At 41.4% G+C, this 16,776-nt stretch overlaps 1 protein-coding gene across 3 annotated transcripts in view; it reads right to left on the bottom strand.

Moving 5' to 3' along the window:
* The window catches only part of PREX2 (phosphatidylinositol-3,4,5-trisphosphate dependent Rac exchange factor 2), a 326,102-nt gene that overhangs the window by 149,453 nt on the left and 159,873 nt on the right, over positions 1–16,776 (bottom strand). For all 3 annotated transcript variants that reach the window (XM_019498648.2, XM_006260933.4, XM_059724003.1), the window contains exons 12-19: positions 16,146–16,249; positions 14,627–14,676; positions 14,309–14,384; positions 12,703–12,775; positions 11,225–11,367; positions 10,976–11,068; positions 7,781–7,929; positions 1,415–1,500 (exon numbers count right to left, since the gene is read on the bottom strand). In XM_019498648.2, the coding sequence (XP_019354193.2) occupies positions 1,415–1,500; positions 7,781–7,929; positions 10,976–11,068; positions 11,225–11,367; positions 12,703–12,775; positions 14,309–14,384; positions 14,627–14,676; positions 16,146–16,249 (774 nt within the window). The remainder of the gene's footprint in view (positions 1–1,414; positions 1,501–7,780; positions 7,930–10,975; positions 11,069–11,224; positions 11,368–12,702; positions 12,776–14,308; positions 14,385–14,626; positions 14,677–16,145; positions 16,250–16,776) is intronic.

A 16,776-nucleotide genomic window follows, 5' to 3' on the forward strand; every position in this document is an offset into this window, starting at 1 on the left:
CAGGGTGCCATGCGCTGTCTGGGAGCTGGCACCATTGAGGCTGAGCGGTACCAGGCTCCAGGTGACTGCTAGAGCTGCCCCAGCTCCCAGACAGTGCATGGTGCTCTGCCAAGCCACTCTGGACCCATGCCATGAGGCAGCTGCCGTGTGGATGCCACGTGGCACAGGTGATCCCCGCTGCCTCCCACTACCCCACGCTGTGCAGGGGGTCTCTGCCATGAGCCCTCAGAAGCCCTGATTGCTGCTGCCAGAGCCGGTAAGTGCGAGGCTTTTTCTTTTTTTTTTCTATATATATTAAGTGCCGGGACTAGGCTGGGGCCAGCTGGGCTGTGGATGGGGTCAGGAAGGGCAGCCATAGGGGCTTCTCCCACTGCTCCCCCCACCTGGGGAGAGGCAGGCACAGCCAGAGGAGCTGTGGGAAAACCTGCAGCCGCCTGGCTGTGCCTGCCTCTCTCCAGCCAACCCAAAACTCCAAAACAGCATCAAAATTCTGGAACATATTTGGCTGAATTGAAACGGAGCAGTGATCCGAAACACCAAAATGAATCACTATCCTCCGAAATGGTCGAATCTGAAATTGAAATGAGACATGGCCATTTTTCACAGCTCTACAATCTACAATTCCCTGCAATATACCTCAAATGTGTTCTGGAAGGACTGGTAATTGGGACTCAAGTTAACTGAAACTCCATGTACAGTCAGTTCTTTTCCTTTCTGTGGTAATCATGAAAAAGGTGCCAATGAAGACTACGGGCTGGATTCTAGTCCTCCTATTAGGCTCATAATTGGACGTAGGTATCTAAGCATGATCTTATTCCAACTTGTTCAAGTCCCTGAAAAAATTGATCATACAAAAAACTGTTGGTTCCAAATGTCATATCACACAACAGACATACAGAATACTTCTGTTCTTCATTAGTATCAGACCAGCCATCCAGGGTATGTTAGATTAAAGAAAATGGCTAGTTTCTGACAGTCATATCACAGAAAGGACTTAAAACAATATTTAGAGCAAACATCTGTACTTCTTAAAATGGTCTAAATCACTGGAGTCCAAAGCTGCACAAGAGTATCTGTCAAAAGCATATACATAGGTTCTAAAATGAACAAAGTAACTGTCAGAAAGTTACTCCTGACCTCTATTCAATGAGTCCATTTATGTCCTCTACTAATTATTCCGTAATCTGTAAAAGGACATTGTTTTTCAACCTATATATGGGTTACTTTCAGAACAAAAATAATTTCCACAAACAAAATGTTTCAAAGTTTAAAAAAAATAAAAAATTATATTCTATTCAGAAGTTCTATTTGATGCTGTTTGCATCAATAGGAATGATCCTGTACATTATCTCACCAGGACCTTAAGACAGTATGGAGATGCTTCCTATTATCTTAGTCAGAACCTGGGACTTACCTCTCCCAACAGCATGGACAACTGATGGACCAAAGCCTCTGATCTGGAATCCCAGCCCATCTGCAGAGTCAGGAATCTTCACTGTCCTAATACAATACAAGAACTCCAGATGAAATATCAAATGGAGATTATGGAAGAATCTTATCATTAATTCACCTATTGTAATCAATCTCAATTCCCTCATCCACAAGCCAGATATTTTTCACTCTTTTGAAAACTGAAAAGGACTAAAAAGAGAGACTCTTAATCACCACTAGTTATTTACACCATGACATAATGCTTATCACCATGCTACATGATCATTCGACTTCTACAATTAATTTACTTTCACAGTACTCATAGAAAAGCAATGCTTCGTTTTTCAATCAAGAGTGACAAACATGAAAATTGAGAACTACCTTTTTTAAGAATGACTAATGGTTTTGGGTTCATCTCTTTCTGGCATGAGATACTTTGAAAGGGCCTGCCTGTTAGATAGTACTTTTTTCATTTCTTTCTGTTTACTTGTATTGAGGTGCTATCAAAACTCAAGAAATACATTCCAAAGAACAACAGACTAAATGTTGTCCTTTAAAGCTCCTATAACATACCCTGAAAAAAATCAGACAAATTAATTTAATTTTAGTACATTTCAATTTAAAGCATTTTCTTTTAAAAAGTTCCAATAAGTCTACGAATTACAGGAATCACAAAAGAAAAAATGGATAAGAATAACGGGAAAAATAGAATAGAAAAAGAGGACTGATCCTGCAGCTCTTATTTCATAAGAATCTCAAAACTTGGCTCAGAGGTAAGGCCACGATGAGACTGAGACTAAATTATAGTCTGAGTCTGAGTCTTCATGAGACTAAGATATACAGAGAAAAGTAAATCAAGTTAAATGTGTGATAACATAACACACATTCACCCAAGTCATTGTGCTATCAAATGGCAAACAACTACAAAGATATTCCACATCTAATGTGAAGCACCTCTGTGACTCATTTGTACGGTGCCTTAATTGAGTGCATGGCAGGTTAAAACTTGTTGGACTGTCCTGCACATGGGTTTTTAGATGCTGAGCAGGGATGTTAATCAAACACCCTCAGCTAGAACTTGCAAATCTGTGCCAGGGACAACCCCATGTAGGGCTGTAGTGCACACTTTCCCCTTTTCAGCACACATGGGATTGTTATACGGGGCTCTACAGACATCAGCAATTTGAGAGGCTGAAGCATGGCATAGGGGACCAGTCCCCCGTACCAGTCTCTTTGTGCCAGTTGTTGTGTGGTTGGAATTCATGCCCGGATCCTAGCAATCACATGTCCTGCTATGCATGTGTGACATGGCAGGATGTACAATGGTTGTAATCAGGGATAAGATCCCATTTGCCATTAAATCAATGTCTGCTAGCACTGTGAGCCAGAAGCACCAAAGTTCTGGGTTACCTAGTTCCTAGGCAGCTACTCTGGCAAGTACCCTAGTCACAGGCTTTGAAAGCCCCAGGGGTGCAGACTGCCAAGGAACCATGATTCTGCTGGAATTTCACTGAAAACTAGTTAGGTTCACATGTAATCAAGACAAATAAACAGATGTCAGTGAAAAAACGTTTCATGGCAATGTTCCTCTAGCTCTACTAAATTATAAGTTCTTCTGGTAGAAACTATCTATTGCTCCATATTAATGCAGTGCATAGCACAACGAGTTAGATTTTAGGAAGTAGAGTATTGAGAATAATAAAAGAAAAATGCTGAGATTCAGAAGAGATAAATGCTGTTTTAAAAGATATTCATTCAACATTATGCAAAAGTTTTATTCATCCATAAATTTTCAGTAATATCCAGTATCACTGTGCCACTTCTTGCACACAAACAAAAAAGGTGAACATACCCTTGGTTATATAGGGATATCCTAGGGAGAAGCTGAATCCAAACTCTTGCAGCCCATGTGCCCTTCTAAAAACTGAACCAACTAGTCTGAAAATGCTAGTTTTCTAATTTTAACAATATGGAAATGAATCAGCTTTTTTTAATCTTATGAATATTTCCAAATGACTTCAGTGTGAGATTTTTCCTGAATCAGAATCTGGAATATTCTTACATATCACTGCTTTACTAAATGTTGTAATTCAACCCACAAGATCACTCATAATGTATGCCAAAACTGTTTGCACAAAAATACAAACAATTTACCATAGGGTAAAATAGGGCTGGGCTTTACCATGTGTCAGCCTTATTAACCATCCAAATACTCCCAGCAGAAGAAGCAAAGCTAAGCCTCCTCAATGAAAGAAGAGTAAGTTAACCAAGGTTATCTTTCACTTACTATGGGGTAAGTTTGTGCAAACAGGCACATTTTAGTTGTTGTATGGTAAAGCCTCATGCCTTTTTACCCTATGGTACCCTATGGTAGGTTGATCATATACACATACTCTAAAAAACACTTTTACGTAGTCCTAATACTTGTTAATTTTAAAAGGTTGTCTCATAATAGAGGTAAGTAGGTTTGAATGCAAGAGGCTGGCCTCATGAGTGGCCCTTTAAATGCTGGAAGAAAAATCTAATGAAAAGTCTGTTCACCACTTTCATTAGCTTATTGTACACAGCACTGTACATTTGGTTCTTCATACAGCTCTCTCTACTTTGCATACTGTGAGAGGGGAGGGAAGCAATAACTGTATTTCTAAAATAAGAAGCAGAAGGTTAGTGAAAACTCATAAATAAACATATAGATGATAAATATACGGGATTAATTTGTGCCTTCAAACACATTTCTGAACAAAGGACAGTAGGCAAAATTCATCACTCCCAAGAAAAAAGTCTAAAGAGCCAACCCGGTTGGACACCATTTTTCCTTGCTTCCCTCACATAGTAAGTGAATTTTATATGCTGTAACACTTTTGTTCCAATGAGCCTGTCACAGAGCACTCAGGTGCCCTGTGCCTGAAGAAGGGAAAACTGCTAGGGAAGGAGCCCTAGCAGTGACTAAGGAGCACAGATGTGGGTTGCCAGGGCAACCAGGAAAGGTCAGCTGACCAGAGGGGGCAGGGCCTGGCCCTTATAAAGCCCAGGAGTTGAGGCCAGAGGCAGTTCCCTGCCAGCAGCTCCCTAAGGCAGGAGGTGAGGAGAAGCCTGACTGCAGCGACAGCTAATGGCAGCTCTCAGAGGCTTGAGCAATGTTGTTTTAGCCAGGCAGCTTCAATTTATGTTATAGCCCAGGGGCTTGTGTTTTGTTGTTGTTTAAACCAGTGGTTTGGGTGAGGCTATTAGGGGTTGGAGGAGGCCTCATAGGGGACCCACAGTAGCGTGAGGACCCCAGTGCCAGCGGGCGCAGCACACGGGGTGCATAGACCCCAGCCCTGGAGAGGGGCATTTGAGAAGCCCGAGTGTGGGCACGGCGAGCCCCAGAGAGCGGAGCACCTTATTGAGAAGCCCAGTGCGGGCGTGGTGAGCCCCAGAGAGGGGGCGTTACTGAGAGGCCCTAGCGTGGGCGTGGCGAGCCCCAGAGAGGGGGCAGCACTTACAAAGGCCCGAGGAGAGGGTAGCAGTGCAGAGAAGGCCCCAGAGAAGGGGGGAGCACTTAAGAAGGCCCTGAGAGAGGGCGACGACGCTTGAGAAGGCCCAAAGAGGGGCCTGATTAGGAAAAAGGCCGAGACATAACAGATATTCCATCTGCGAGGCTTGGGCTGCGCTATTGGGGAGGATAGAAGCTGCAGATAGCGCCCCCTGGCAATGGGGCAGTACAATGGCAGCCTCCTGCTAATTAACATCAACTAATTAATTAACAACAAGGTGTGGCAGAAGAGAAGGTGGGTGGTTGTCTCAGGAACAGGTGCACGGGTCACAATTTAGCTCAGCCCAGAACGGTTACCTGTTACAGAGCCCTCACAGATCACCTGCTCTCAGGGTAGTAATGAGAATAGTAAATCTGCTTTCTCCTTCTAACCTGGGCCCATATTCCAGGTAGACTATGCATGAGTTTGTAGGATGGGGTTTCACGTATACTACATGCATGTGTAAAATAAGGATATCAGTGTTTCCCAACTAGTGTGTTGTGGCACAAAAGTGTGCCATGGAATCTTGTCACGGCAATGAGCTACAATAAGTATGAGGATGGGGAATGCCTTAGTAGGTGTACCGTGGGAAATTTTTATTAATGTCAGTGTGCCTTGGGCTGGAAAAGGTTGGGAAACACTGGTATATATTGCACTTTAGCCCTTACTGTCATTTTGATTCTGATTCTCCCCTCTCTGTTAAACTAGTGTAACATCCTGCAGGGCAGGGAGTGAATTCAGGCAAATTTGGACAGGCTAGGGAAGTGGGCAGGTCAGAATAGGATGCAATTTAGCAAGGATAAATGCAAGGTGCTGCACCTGGGGAGAAAGGTGTGTTGGAGATTCTATAGACTGGGAGGTACCATTCTGAGCACCACAACAGTGGAAAGAGATCTCAGAGTCCTGGTTGATGCAAAAATGAACATGAGCCACCAGTGTGATAAGGCAATAAGCAAGGCTAACCATACTCTCTTGCATCAACAGATGCATCACAAGCAGGTGATCGTGGGGAGGGGAAGTGATAATTCCGCTCTATGCAGCATTGGTGAGGCCACAGATGGAGTAGTGCATCCAGTTTTGGGCGCTGCACTACAAGAGGGATGTGGATAACCTTGAGAGGGTCCAGAGGAGAGCTACTCGTATGGTTGAGAGCCTGCAGGTAAGACCCTATGAAGACAAACTGAGGGCCCTGAATCTCTTCAGCCTCCGCAAAAGAAGGCTGAGAGGTGATCTTGTGGCTGTCTACAAACTCATCAGGGTGGGCCAACATGGAATAGGGGGCACTCTGTTTACCAGGGCGCCCTTCAGGTTTAACAGAAATAATGGCCACAAACCGAAGGAGAATAGATTTAGATTGGACATAAGGAAGAAATTCTTTACAGTGAGGGTTGCCAAAATATGGAATGGGCTTCCAAAGGAGGTGGTACTTTCCCCTACCTTGGAGGTGTTCAAGAAGAAATTGGATAGGCATCTGGCTAGGATTACTTAACCCCAGCACTCTATCCTGCCTGGAGCAGGGGGTCAAACCCAATGATCTGCCAGGTCCCATCTGACCCTAGAAATCTATGAAATCCTTAACTTACAGTTGTTTAAGCAAAGACCATCAGCAGTGTTTTATCTATGTCTAGTGAACTCATAGATTTAAGACTTAGGCATAGTCTAAAGCAGGGCTGTCCAACTTCTTAGCAGCTGAGGACCACATCAGCAGGGGCTGCACATCGTGTGCTGCACCAGCAGGGGCTACAGCCCCCCTCACTTCCTTGACTACAAGCTTCCCCAGCACCACATGGGCTGGTCACTCCTCCCTCGCCACTGCAAGGTGTAGATTGGGGAGCAGCCCCCACCCACCACCAGCACCACTGCACTGTGCAAGCAGGCAGACAGCCCCCCAACCACCACCTTGGCTGCAATCCCCCTCTGCTGCACCATGTCATGACTCCCCTGGCACTGCAGACTGTGCTGCACCATGTTGCCCCGGGAAAAAAGGCGGGTGGAACCTGCAGACCTTGGCTGCATCAGCCACACAGCAGGGCAGGGAGCTGCTCCAGAGTCAGGCTGGAATCTTGTGGCAGTGACAGCGTAGTCCAGAGCAAGGGCATGCTGCACGTGGGGCACAGGTGAGGGGAGCAGTGGCCAGAGGGCCACAAACTGCCAGTTGGACAGCCGTGGATTAAATGAAAAGAACTAAAGGCTTTGAAGTAATAAACTAGTATTCCATGATTCTTCCACATAAAAGTAAGAAAGGGAAAAAAATTTTTTTTTTATTTCAAGGAGTCTCTTAAAGATCGCGTGGGGTTATTTTTTAATCTTGTTTATAGGAGCGAATGAGAGACACCTATTAGATCACAGAGTCTAGCCTACAACTGGACAGGATATGGTTCCCAAAAAGAGGAAGCTGTTTAATAAAATATTAGAAAAATGCCTATGTATGGGGAAAAGGTTCATTTACACTTATGGTTTCTGTATTATTTAAAATGAGAGCAATTTGAAAGTCAAAAATTCTGTTTTCCTTTAGCTGATGTTGTCTGATAAATGTAATAGAGATAAATTGAAAGCAGATTGATTTAACAAAGACTAGCTAAAGGGATCTACTGTGTTGATAACAAATCAATCACTTTATTAAACAAGAACATTTTGCATAGTCAGGTAACTTTTTATAAGAGCCATTTAAACAATTTAAAGTACCTTTCAGCAAGAAATCATCTCATCCTAGTTACAGGCAACAATATTAAGTTAATTCAGTCATTCCTGTTTAATAATATAAAGCCATTTGCCTCTTTAAAGTCCCTTCAGTCACCATTTTTAAAATTCCCAAAACAGGAACCACAACTTACTCGCGTGGTTTTGTGCTCACAAGAACCCTGAGGGGCTGTCTGCTGTTTAAACATGCTTTCAAAAAGTAATCCACTTCACTGAAGGGTCTCAGGAAAACTAGGTCACCATTAATGGCAAAGATCTTTTTCCCTACTTCCAGGCCTGCCATCTAAGTGAGAGAAGAAGAAAAACAATTAGAATCTTTTTTTTGACCACCAACATAATGATTTCTCCTCAGTTGTACTGAAGAGTCAGTAATATAATGTCATATCAATAAGAAATTGACAAAACAGGCATAACCCAAACCTAGGATGCCAAAAAAACATATTGGAAGCCATGTTTGAAAAACACTTAGTACAAAAGGCCCTGACCTTGGCTGAAGCCTTCAGACATTACTGCAATACAAGTTAATAGTCATTATTAATAATGTAGACAGCATGACGATAACAGAAATTGGCCCAATAAAAACTGTCATATTATCTAATCTACTTGTCTGCTGTTCTCTAAAGAAGCTAAAACTCATTTTCAAAATACAGGGACTTGCTAAACATGTTAAACAGCAAGTAAACCTTACAAAAACAAAAAATCCTCAAAAGTTTTGTGTTTCACACATTTGAGCCATAGATATGGCATACAGGATCATAAAGAATCTTTAAACCAGGGGTGGGCAAAGTCCAGCCCAGGGGCCGGATCTGACTGGCAATAGACTCCATTTCCCAGCTGCCCAGGTGCCTGGGGCCAGTTTTCATGGAGACCCCAGCAGCAGCCATGCTGTGATACCACAGGGCTGGAGTTTCTGTGGAGACTGCCCCTAGCAATGCTGGCAGGCAGCAGCAGCGCCAATCTCTTCCTGGTGGAGGGCTGAGGGAAGGCTGTGCTGCAGGTAGAAGCAAGGCAGGTTCAGCTGCCGCCACTTGTGCAAGGTGGGCAGCAGCGGCAGCAGTGATGCCACTGGGAGGGGTGGCTATTGCCCCCCCACACACACACACACCCAGCACCATCCGTGCTGGCAGGGCACACAGCAGGGCAGGGAGATGCTCTAGAGCCAGGCTGGGATCTTGTGGCAGTGACAGCATGGTCCATAGCAAGGGCAAAGCCATGATCTGAAGCCTGCATGCTCCAGGCAGGGACATGCAGGCGGTGGATCACAGCTCTGTCCCAGCTCCAGACCATGCTGTCACCACTTCAGGGAGCTGGGGCAGAACTGTGACCCACTGCCTGCACATCCCTGCCCAGAGCATGCAGGCTGCAGATCAAGGCTCTACCCTGGCTCTGGACCATGCTGTCACCACTGCAAGATCCTAGCCCAGCTCTGAAGCAGCTCCATGCCCTACCAGTGCTGCTGGGGCCAGTCTCTATGGAAACCCTGGCCTCATGCTATCACAGCACAGCTGCTGCTGGGGTTTCCATGGGAACCAGGCCCAGCCACATGGGCATGAGCTGCTGGAAAATGGAGTCTGGCCACCAGCTGGATCTGCCATTTTGCCCACCCCTGCTTTAAATTATTGGGCAATTATGTCCCTGACAGATGTTACAATCAAAAGTACCATGCACCACCCTGGCTAGGAGCTGTGATCAGCCAGAGGTGGTGAAATGTGCCAGTTTAGTAATTAGGAATGGAAAAGTTGGGGACAGAGGACTGATCACAACATATTGAGACCATTTCCCATGTATTCCACAGCAGTGCAGGCCTTAAGAAAAATGGCACCCTGACCAAACTTGTATTTGGGTACCCTCCGGTGCTCTTCCCACGTAGCACTCCCCCATCCCCTCATGTCACTGACACTGCTGCCCTGCTGCAGAGGGGCTCTGTTTGATGGGCCAGGAAGCTGGCAAGGCATCTACCTGCAGCAGGGATCACTGGCTACAGCCCCATGGAGCCAAAGTGAAGGAAGCAGGAGCCTGTGTTGAGCAGCTGGCGAGTACTGGCATGGAGCCTCCCAGTGCCCTGCAGCTACCCCGGAGTTCCTCCAGGGCCCAACACACAACTGGCCACATGCAGGCAAGCCTTGACCAGAGCCATCCCCCGCTTCCCTCCATGGGCCTCCAGCCCCAGCCAAGGGCTCCCTGCATATGCTGCCCCACCCAGGCAGGAGCAGGTGTGGAATCAGGCAGCTCACACCAGCGCCACATCATGCGGGGCCCCAAGTAACGCCCCAGGTCAGCACCACTATCTGCCACTTGCAGTGCCCATGTGTGTGTGTGGAGGGGGTTCACTCCCATAGCATCCTGGGCATTTGCCCACATCACCCCCCCCCCCCACCCCCAGCTAAGACTGGCTCTGCTCCACAGGCTGGGCACTAACCACATGTTCAATTAAAGGCCTAAGGTAAAGTAGCCCTAAAGTATACATATTTTGTGTTATAACACTATAGCTTAGTTCTCATTTTATCATGCCATTATTTGATTGAATGTGGGGCCAAGTCACTACTTAAGACATGATTAACACCGTTATAGGGATATATATATAGGGATATGGAAAGTTAATACAGCTGAACTTTGGCTGGATATAATCCTGTGGTTGTACTATACCACTGATTTGCTGCATCTTTAATTCCCAACCTTTTGTGGGATAAAAAAAAAAAAGTTAAATCCAGCTCTTCAAGGATTCTCCTGTAAAATAAAAATTCCAACTGTTATCTTAAAATATCACTATTTGTCTATCTGTGCATGTACAGGAACTCCCATTCATGTCAGTGGGTTCCATCTGAAACAATGTCAACATAAATACAAACCCTCTCATTTACTTTCTCAGAATTTCAAACTCTGCAGTTTACATTATTACAAATAAAAACAATAAACACCTTGATATACCCCACTTTTAAATGAAATAATTCAAGTATTTGTCTGTGGAGTACCACATTTGCTTTATTTTCATCACGTGTTCTTTGCAGTCATGCTTGGCACTCAAGAATAAAGGTATCACATAAAAATAAAACATTTATAAGATATTAATAGTATAACTTCAAATATCATAAATCACAACTGGAAATAAAGTGATAGGGCTACAAATGGTTATAAAAGCTGTTTTAAACAAACATGACAAAAAAATCCAAATTTTTCCTTGAAAATATACCCAAAGCAGGAAGCTGAATGTTATTATCTAAATAGATGATATTTTAAAAATTATACCACAAATAAGAATGTGAATATACATTTCTGAACAAAGCCATAAAATGTAAAAGTAAAAGACCGGAGTAAATAGTATTTGATACCTCAGCATTTGATCCTTTCTCCACTACTTTAATAATAGGCACTTTGTTTTTGTCTTCTAAACCAAAACCATAGCTGCCTTCATTAGATTTAATCTGAAAAATAAAATAGTTTAACACAGTGTTTACTGAAATGATCTTAAATGTGCTTTAAAAATAAATGAAAGCAAAAATATGCAAACATATGGGGTTTAATGTTACTGCATCCTACCTATTACTGGACAAAGAACATGTTTATTCAATCTAACTTACCAATAATGATTTGGCTATGACATTTTCCACAACTTTTAAGTCATGTTTCATGAGCCTGTGCTTCATATTTGACCCTTCCATCTCTTCATCCGCAAAAAAACGAAATAGCAGTGGTTCATCTTTAAATTCACTTTTTTCTAATACTGTAAAATACACAAATACAAAGATTAATCAATCTTTCAACTGTGAATTGTGAACAAAAGTTCTTTCCAAAATAGTAATCATTTTTGAGCATTTATACTCTAGAGCAACCCGAATTATTTAAACATAAGAGGCAAAGAATCATAGAAATTAAGGGTTGGAAGGGACAAAGGACTAACTACAACAGCAGATTGAGACCATTCATTTATTTAAAAAATTTTAAAAAGTTGCTGAAAAGACAATGAGGCTACCCCTTATTTTATTTCTCCCATTCTATCTCTGACTTCACAGTCCTTGCCTCAAGAGAAACGAACACAATCTTTTGAGAAGACAAGCCTAGACAAACATTACTGGACACTACGAACCATGGACTGAACACTGACAATGATTTTATGGTTCATACCCTTCATACCATCTGATGAAGTATGCAGTTGCTCACAAATGCTTATGTAGCTCTGTCTTAGTCTATGTGCATGGTGCAACTCTACCCTGCCTTCTCTATGGCTCATTACAATTTACTTGCTCCCTCTGCAAACCTCTCTATGCTCCTCAGATAATAACAGCCCTCTTCTGTCTGGAATTGTCTTATTGTTTTACATAACTTAGGAATATAAATTTAACTGTTCATCACTTGGTGTGCAACTACTGCTGATAATTTATCTTTAATCCACAAGTTTACTATGCACTTCCCCTTATTTTTGTTCAAGTAAGAGATCAAACTAAAAAAAATCATTCTACCTAATACTGGGGCTATATCTATCTCTTACCCAAAAGATTACCCAAACTATCTCCCAGTTATATGATTAGCCCAATAAAAGATATTAGCAAACTAATTTTTCTTCTCTTTTGTCTGTCCATACACTTAAGAATCATTTCTTCCCGTGATCCCTTCCATTTTCTTTTCATCATTTTTTCACATTGTTCCTTATCTGAACTCCACTGCATTTATGTTGGCTGACTTACAATGGCAGGGCTTCTAGGCAGAGATCAAATTGTATTCAAAGCATCAATATTTCTTAGTAATGATTACTAACAAATTCCTCCATAAATCTTTCAAAGACTAACAGCCCCACCACAAATGCGCGCATGCGCGCACACACACACACACACACACACACACACAGAGTGTATATTCTTAATTAACTCTAAGTAACACAAGAATCCTGTTAAATATTCTGTGAAATATTTAAAATGTTTTTTTCAGAGACAGCTGAAACCATGTACTGACTTGCCTATCTGCCTTTTCTAATCTCTTTAATGAGTCCCTTTATTTTCTTCTTACAATGCACAAGGAATTTAATGAAACGTGAGTGAGAACTTGTACAAAATGTACCTACCATGGTGCATAAACCCATTGTCACAAAGAGCTACACCAAAGATCATTGCTTCCTCCCTGGTCCGGCAATCTCCCTGTTAAATCATAATAAGTGCTATGTAATAAAAACCTCTGAAAAAGGTATTCTACTGTACATCCATAACACTGAAGGAATGGAAACTGTGGACAAAAGTATGAGTAAATTGGCCTCCTGCATAATAACATGTTTAATATCATCACAACGATGGCTATGCCTACTATTAGGCATGTAATTTTATAAAACAGGGATGTCCAACTTCTAAGCACATGGGATACAGGCCAGGGTGAGCCACAGCCCCCCTGGGTTATGCATCATGCATTATACATGGCTCACTGTACTGCACAGGAGCTCTTCCCAACCACACATGTGCTTTCCCACTTGCCACTGCTGTACCACATGCCCACACAGACTTGGGCTCACTCTCAGGCCCCCATCCTGACCTGTTTTACCCCACCCTATCCTTGGGGCAGAGGCAGGAAGTATAAGATGGAGCGGGATCCCAGCAGCTCCAGCTACTGTTGCATTCAGAACAATGCAGGAGAGATGCAACTAGACAGGAGTCAGGTACTGCAAGTTAACTTGTGGCACGTAGGGTGCTATTTAGATAGCCCTGGTCTAAAATATTGAATCCTGATGGTGACACTGCATTGTCAAAAATATTCAGGTAACATAGATATTCCAGAAAATAAGCCTAAACCAAAGTTCATAAGATATCCTAAATCTTTTCTAATATTTTTGGTTATCAACTTTTCTCCCAATTATTTTCATTCCCTACACTTATTCTAATTTATTGTCTGTGATCCCTCATTACTTATTCCAACATTTCTGTTGACATCTATATTTAAACCTGCTCAAAGAACAATGTTGGCTTTAATTTGTAAAATGATGCTACAAATAATTTGTAAACATGTGTAACATTTATAAGCCATGTTCATTTTCACATTTAGTGTTGTCCCAATACATATGAGAAGTACCATAATTTATTTTGAAGGGATAAAATTTGTACAGAAGGGATTCTTGAATCTATGCTCTCACTTAATTGCTGTCAGATCCTATTCCCAAAGAACCTCTACTACTCTTGGCAGATTTTGCAGCCCTATATAATAGTAGCACAGAACCACGTTGGCTGAGAACTAGCTAAATTCAGAGAAAAACTGGTACATCACTCAGCCTACAAGTTATTACTGTCCTTGTTCAATACAAATAAGATATTTGCCTAAAACAGAATTCCCTGATTGTAAACTTCTCCCTGCCATTTCCTTTTGCCTAGTAGGTAATCTATAGCTCCTACCCTGTTTAAAAAAAAATTACAAACACTGCTGTATGTTGTATCAGGAAAGAATTAAGCAAACCACACAAAAATTTAAACTTCAGTTTGCAACACAGGAAGATCAACCTTTGGCCACTGTCAGGCAATTTCTGCCATTTTACAGAACTAATAGGATTATATTTACAGAAACTCAATTTTAAAAATTAGGATTTTTGGACAAACTATTTGCCAGTTTCTTCACTCAATAAACCACTACTTTCTATGGAAGGATGCAAACTCAATATGTAGAAAAGTAGATCAACCTAAAAATACACTTACCTGTGCAATCAGCCAGTCTATCAATTTGTTAGCCATGACTACAGATTTGTAGGTCCTTAGATGGTAATCTTTATCCCTGTTTAAAAACAGAAAAACAAATCTCTCTATGTTACACACAAATCAATACAAGCATTATCTATGCTGTTTTTAATAATTTTGTGTACCTTAGATGTAGATGCTTAGAGGCTGCCCTGAGATCAACTCCTTAACTGGAGTTAAGGATAAGGTAGAATTTGGCCCAATTTTATATATAGCATCTACTCTTCATATATGAATTTCTTCTAAGAGAGTCAGTAAATACTTAACATGTGGCCTCACCTTATTACTGGAGTAAACAGGCTGTGAAGACGACAGTACAATCTTACACCCTGTTACAGATAAGGATATGTTTAAATCATTTTATAGTGAATGAAATAGCACAGTTCATGCATATTCTAGCAAATCTTAACCAATCAAAACTTGGAATCAATTTATATTTAAAAAGTAGAACATTCATTTTATAGACATGTTTTCATATATCAAAATAATTTCTGAAGCTTCCAAAAAAATCAAAACAACCCTAAATTTTTATTTACAAAGTGAAACACAACTCACCACACACTAAACAAACAAATTAAAAAATTAGATATGAAATGACTCAAAAGTATTTGAATATAAGAATCATACTTTTTTGGCTTTTCAGTGTTTTCACCACAACATTTTCCTGAAAGCACATCAGTATATAGAAATATGTAAAAAAAATAACAAGAAAATGAGGACATACACTATACCAACAACACAAAATAAATTAAAAGATTTAGGCAGAAACTCTGCCACATATTGCTGTGCCAGCTAACTCAGAGATGCTCAATATTTGCAACCAGCAGGAAGAAAAATCAGTGAAGTAACTATCATAACAGAATAGGTTGGGAAAAAATAAAGTGACCTCAGTTTACATTTGTTGAATTCCACAGAATCATAAACTAGCATCATCAATGGGGCTAAGAGCAACTTTTGTTATATTCCTTCTATCAACAAAGTCACTGTGGACATAAAAATCACACAACTTAAATGTCTGCTAAAACCTCAGGTGACTTCTAATGTCTTGAGAAAAAAAAATACCATTTTTAAACATACAACACACCCCTAAATAAGATATACACCTTGTCTTTGAAAGGCAGAATGAAGAAAAAAAATCTCTCTTTGAACATACTGTAAGAGTAACTGAGTAGCACCTTCTACAACAGGAACCTCTGCAAGCAGGGGGAAGGAAAGGGAGGAAGGATGGGGAGAGAAAAAGAGAACACCACAGACAGCAGCTACAGAGCCTTATTGCTGCAGCATTACTTTTTCTTTCCCCCCAGCAGAGGCAGAAACTGCTATTACTATATTTCCTTGTTATTAAATGCACCCAATTTCCAACAATTGAATTTTGGTAAAAGGTGTGTGCTGTGTACAAAAAAATATGATACTGTTTCCTCACTAAAGGAATATCAAAGGCCAGACATATTTGAAAAAGCAGGCAAAAGGAATGCCTGTCTAAAACAGCCATACTGCTTGTTTTTTTTTAAATTCAAGGTCATTGAAAAAGGAGCAAGCATCTCTAATATGATTTTGCAATGTCTGCTGAAAAAAAAAAATCATTTTTAGCAAATACATTTCCTTGTTTCTAGAGGATTTGCAGTAAGCCAAGAGCTGAAAATTGACTTCAGATATGCATTATTTACCCTGATTCACATTCATGTGAGATGTATGGAAGTGTCCAGGGACCGACTTTGTCCTAATAGTGTGTTTTTGTTTGATACATAACCTGAGTTTCATCTTCAACACATTTTTATTAATAATAGTACTTTTGTACCTTGGAAATAACATCCTGCATTTCATTTCGTGGATAGTATGTTCCATCATCATAACGGAATCTGTAGAGCATGTGTTCAGGTTTGAACTGGTGCTTATCTGTAACTAAAGCAAAAAGTAATCATGGAAAGCTAACCAAAGAATTCTGATTCTGCATAGGCAGGAAGGCAATCCATATGACACAAAGTAATTCATTCCCTATATACCACCACCAAATAACACCAATCATAGATTTCCCAGTATTTAAGGTCTGAAGGGAACATTAGATCATCTGACCTGGACACCTGGTTGTTATAGCCAATTCATGTCATCCACTCTCTATTGAGCCCCATTAGTCTAGCTAAACCAAAGAGCTTCAGCCCACAAGAAACCATTATTTGAGCAAGATGCACCAAAGTTAGTATCAGCACAGCCTTGAAGCACTGGTCCATACCATCCACCATCCCTTCTTCAATTGGGCCCAAACTTCAGATACTTCAGAGAACGACAAGAAAAAATTGAGAATACTTATGACCAATTGCTCATCAGTAAACATCCCTCCCTTTCCCCTGTTGAAACTCGGAAGTAGGAGGTTGTATTTTATTATATTTTTATCATAGAATTGCTAGTTTTCCTAGAATGTTGTGGGTAGG

The sequence above is a fragment of the Alligator mississippiensis genome, chromosome 3 (genome assembly GCF_030867095.1).
Source record: "Alligator mississippiensis isolate rAllMis1 chromosome 3, rAllMis1, whole genome shotgun sequence".
Taxonomy (NCBI): Eukaryota; Metazoa; Chordata; order Crocodylia; family Alligatoridae; genus Alligator; species Alligator mississippiensis.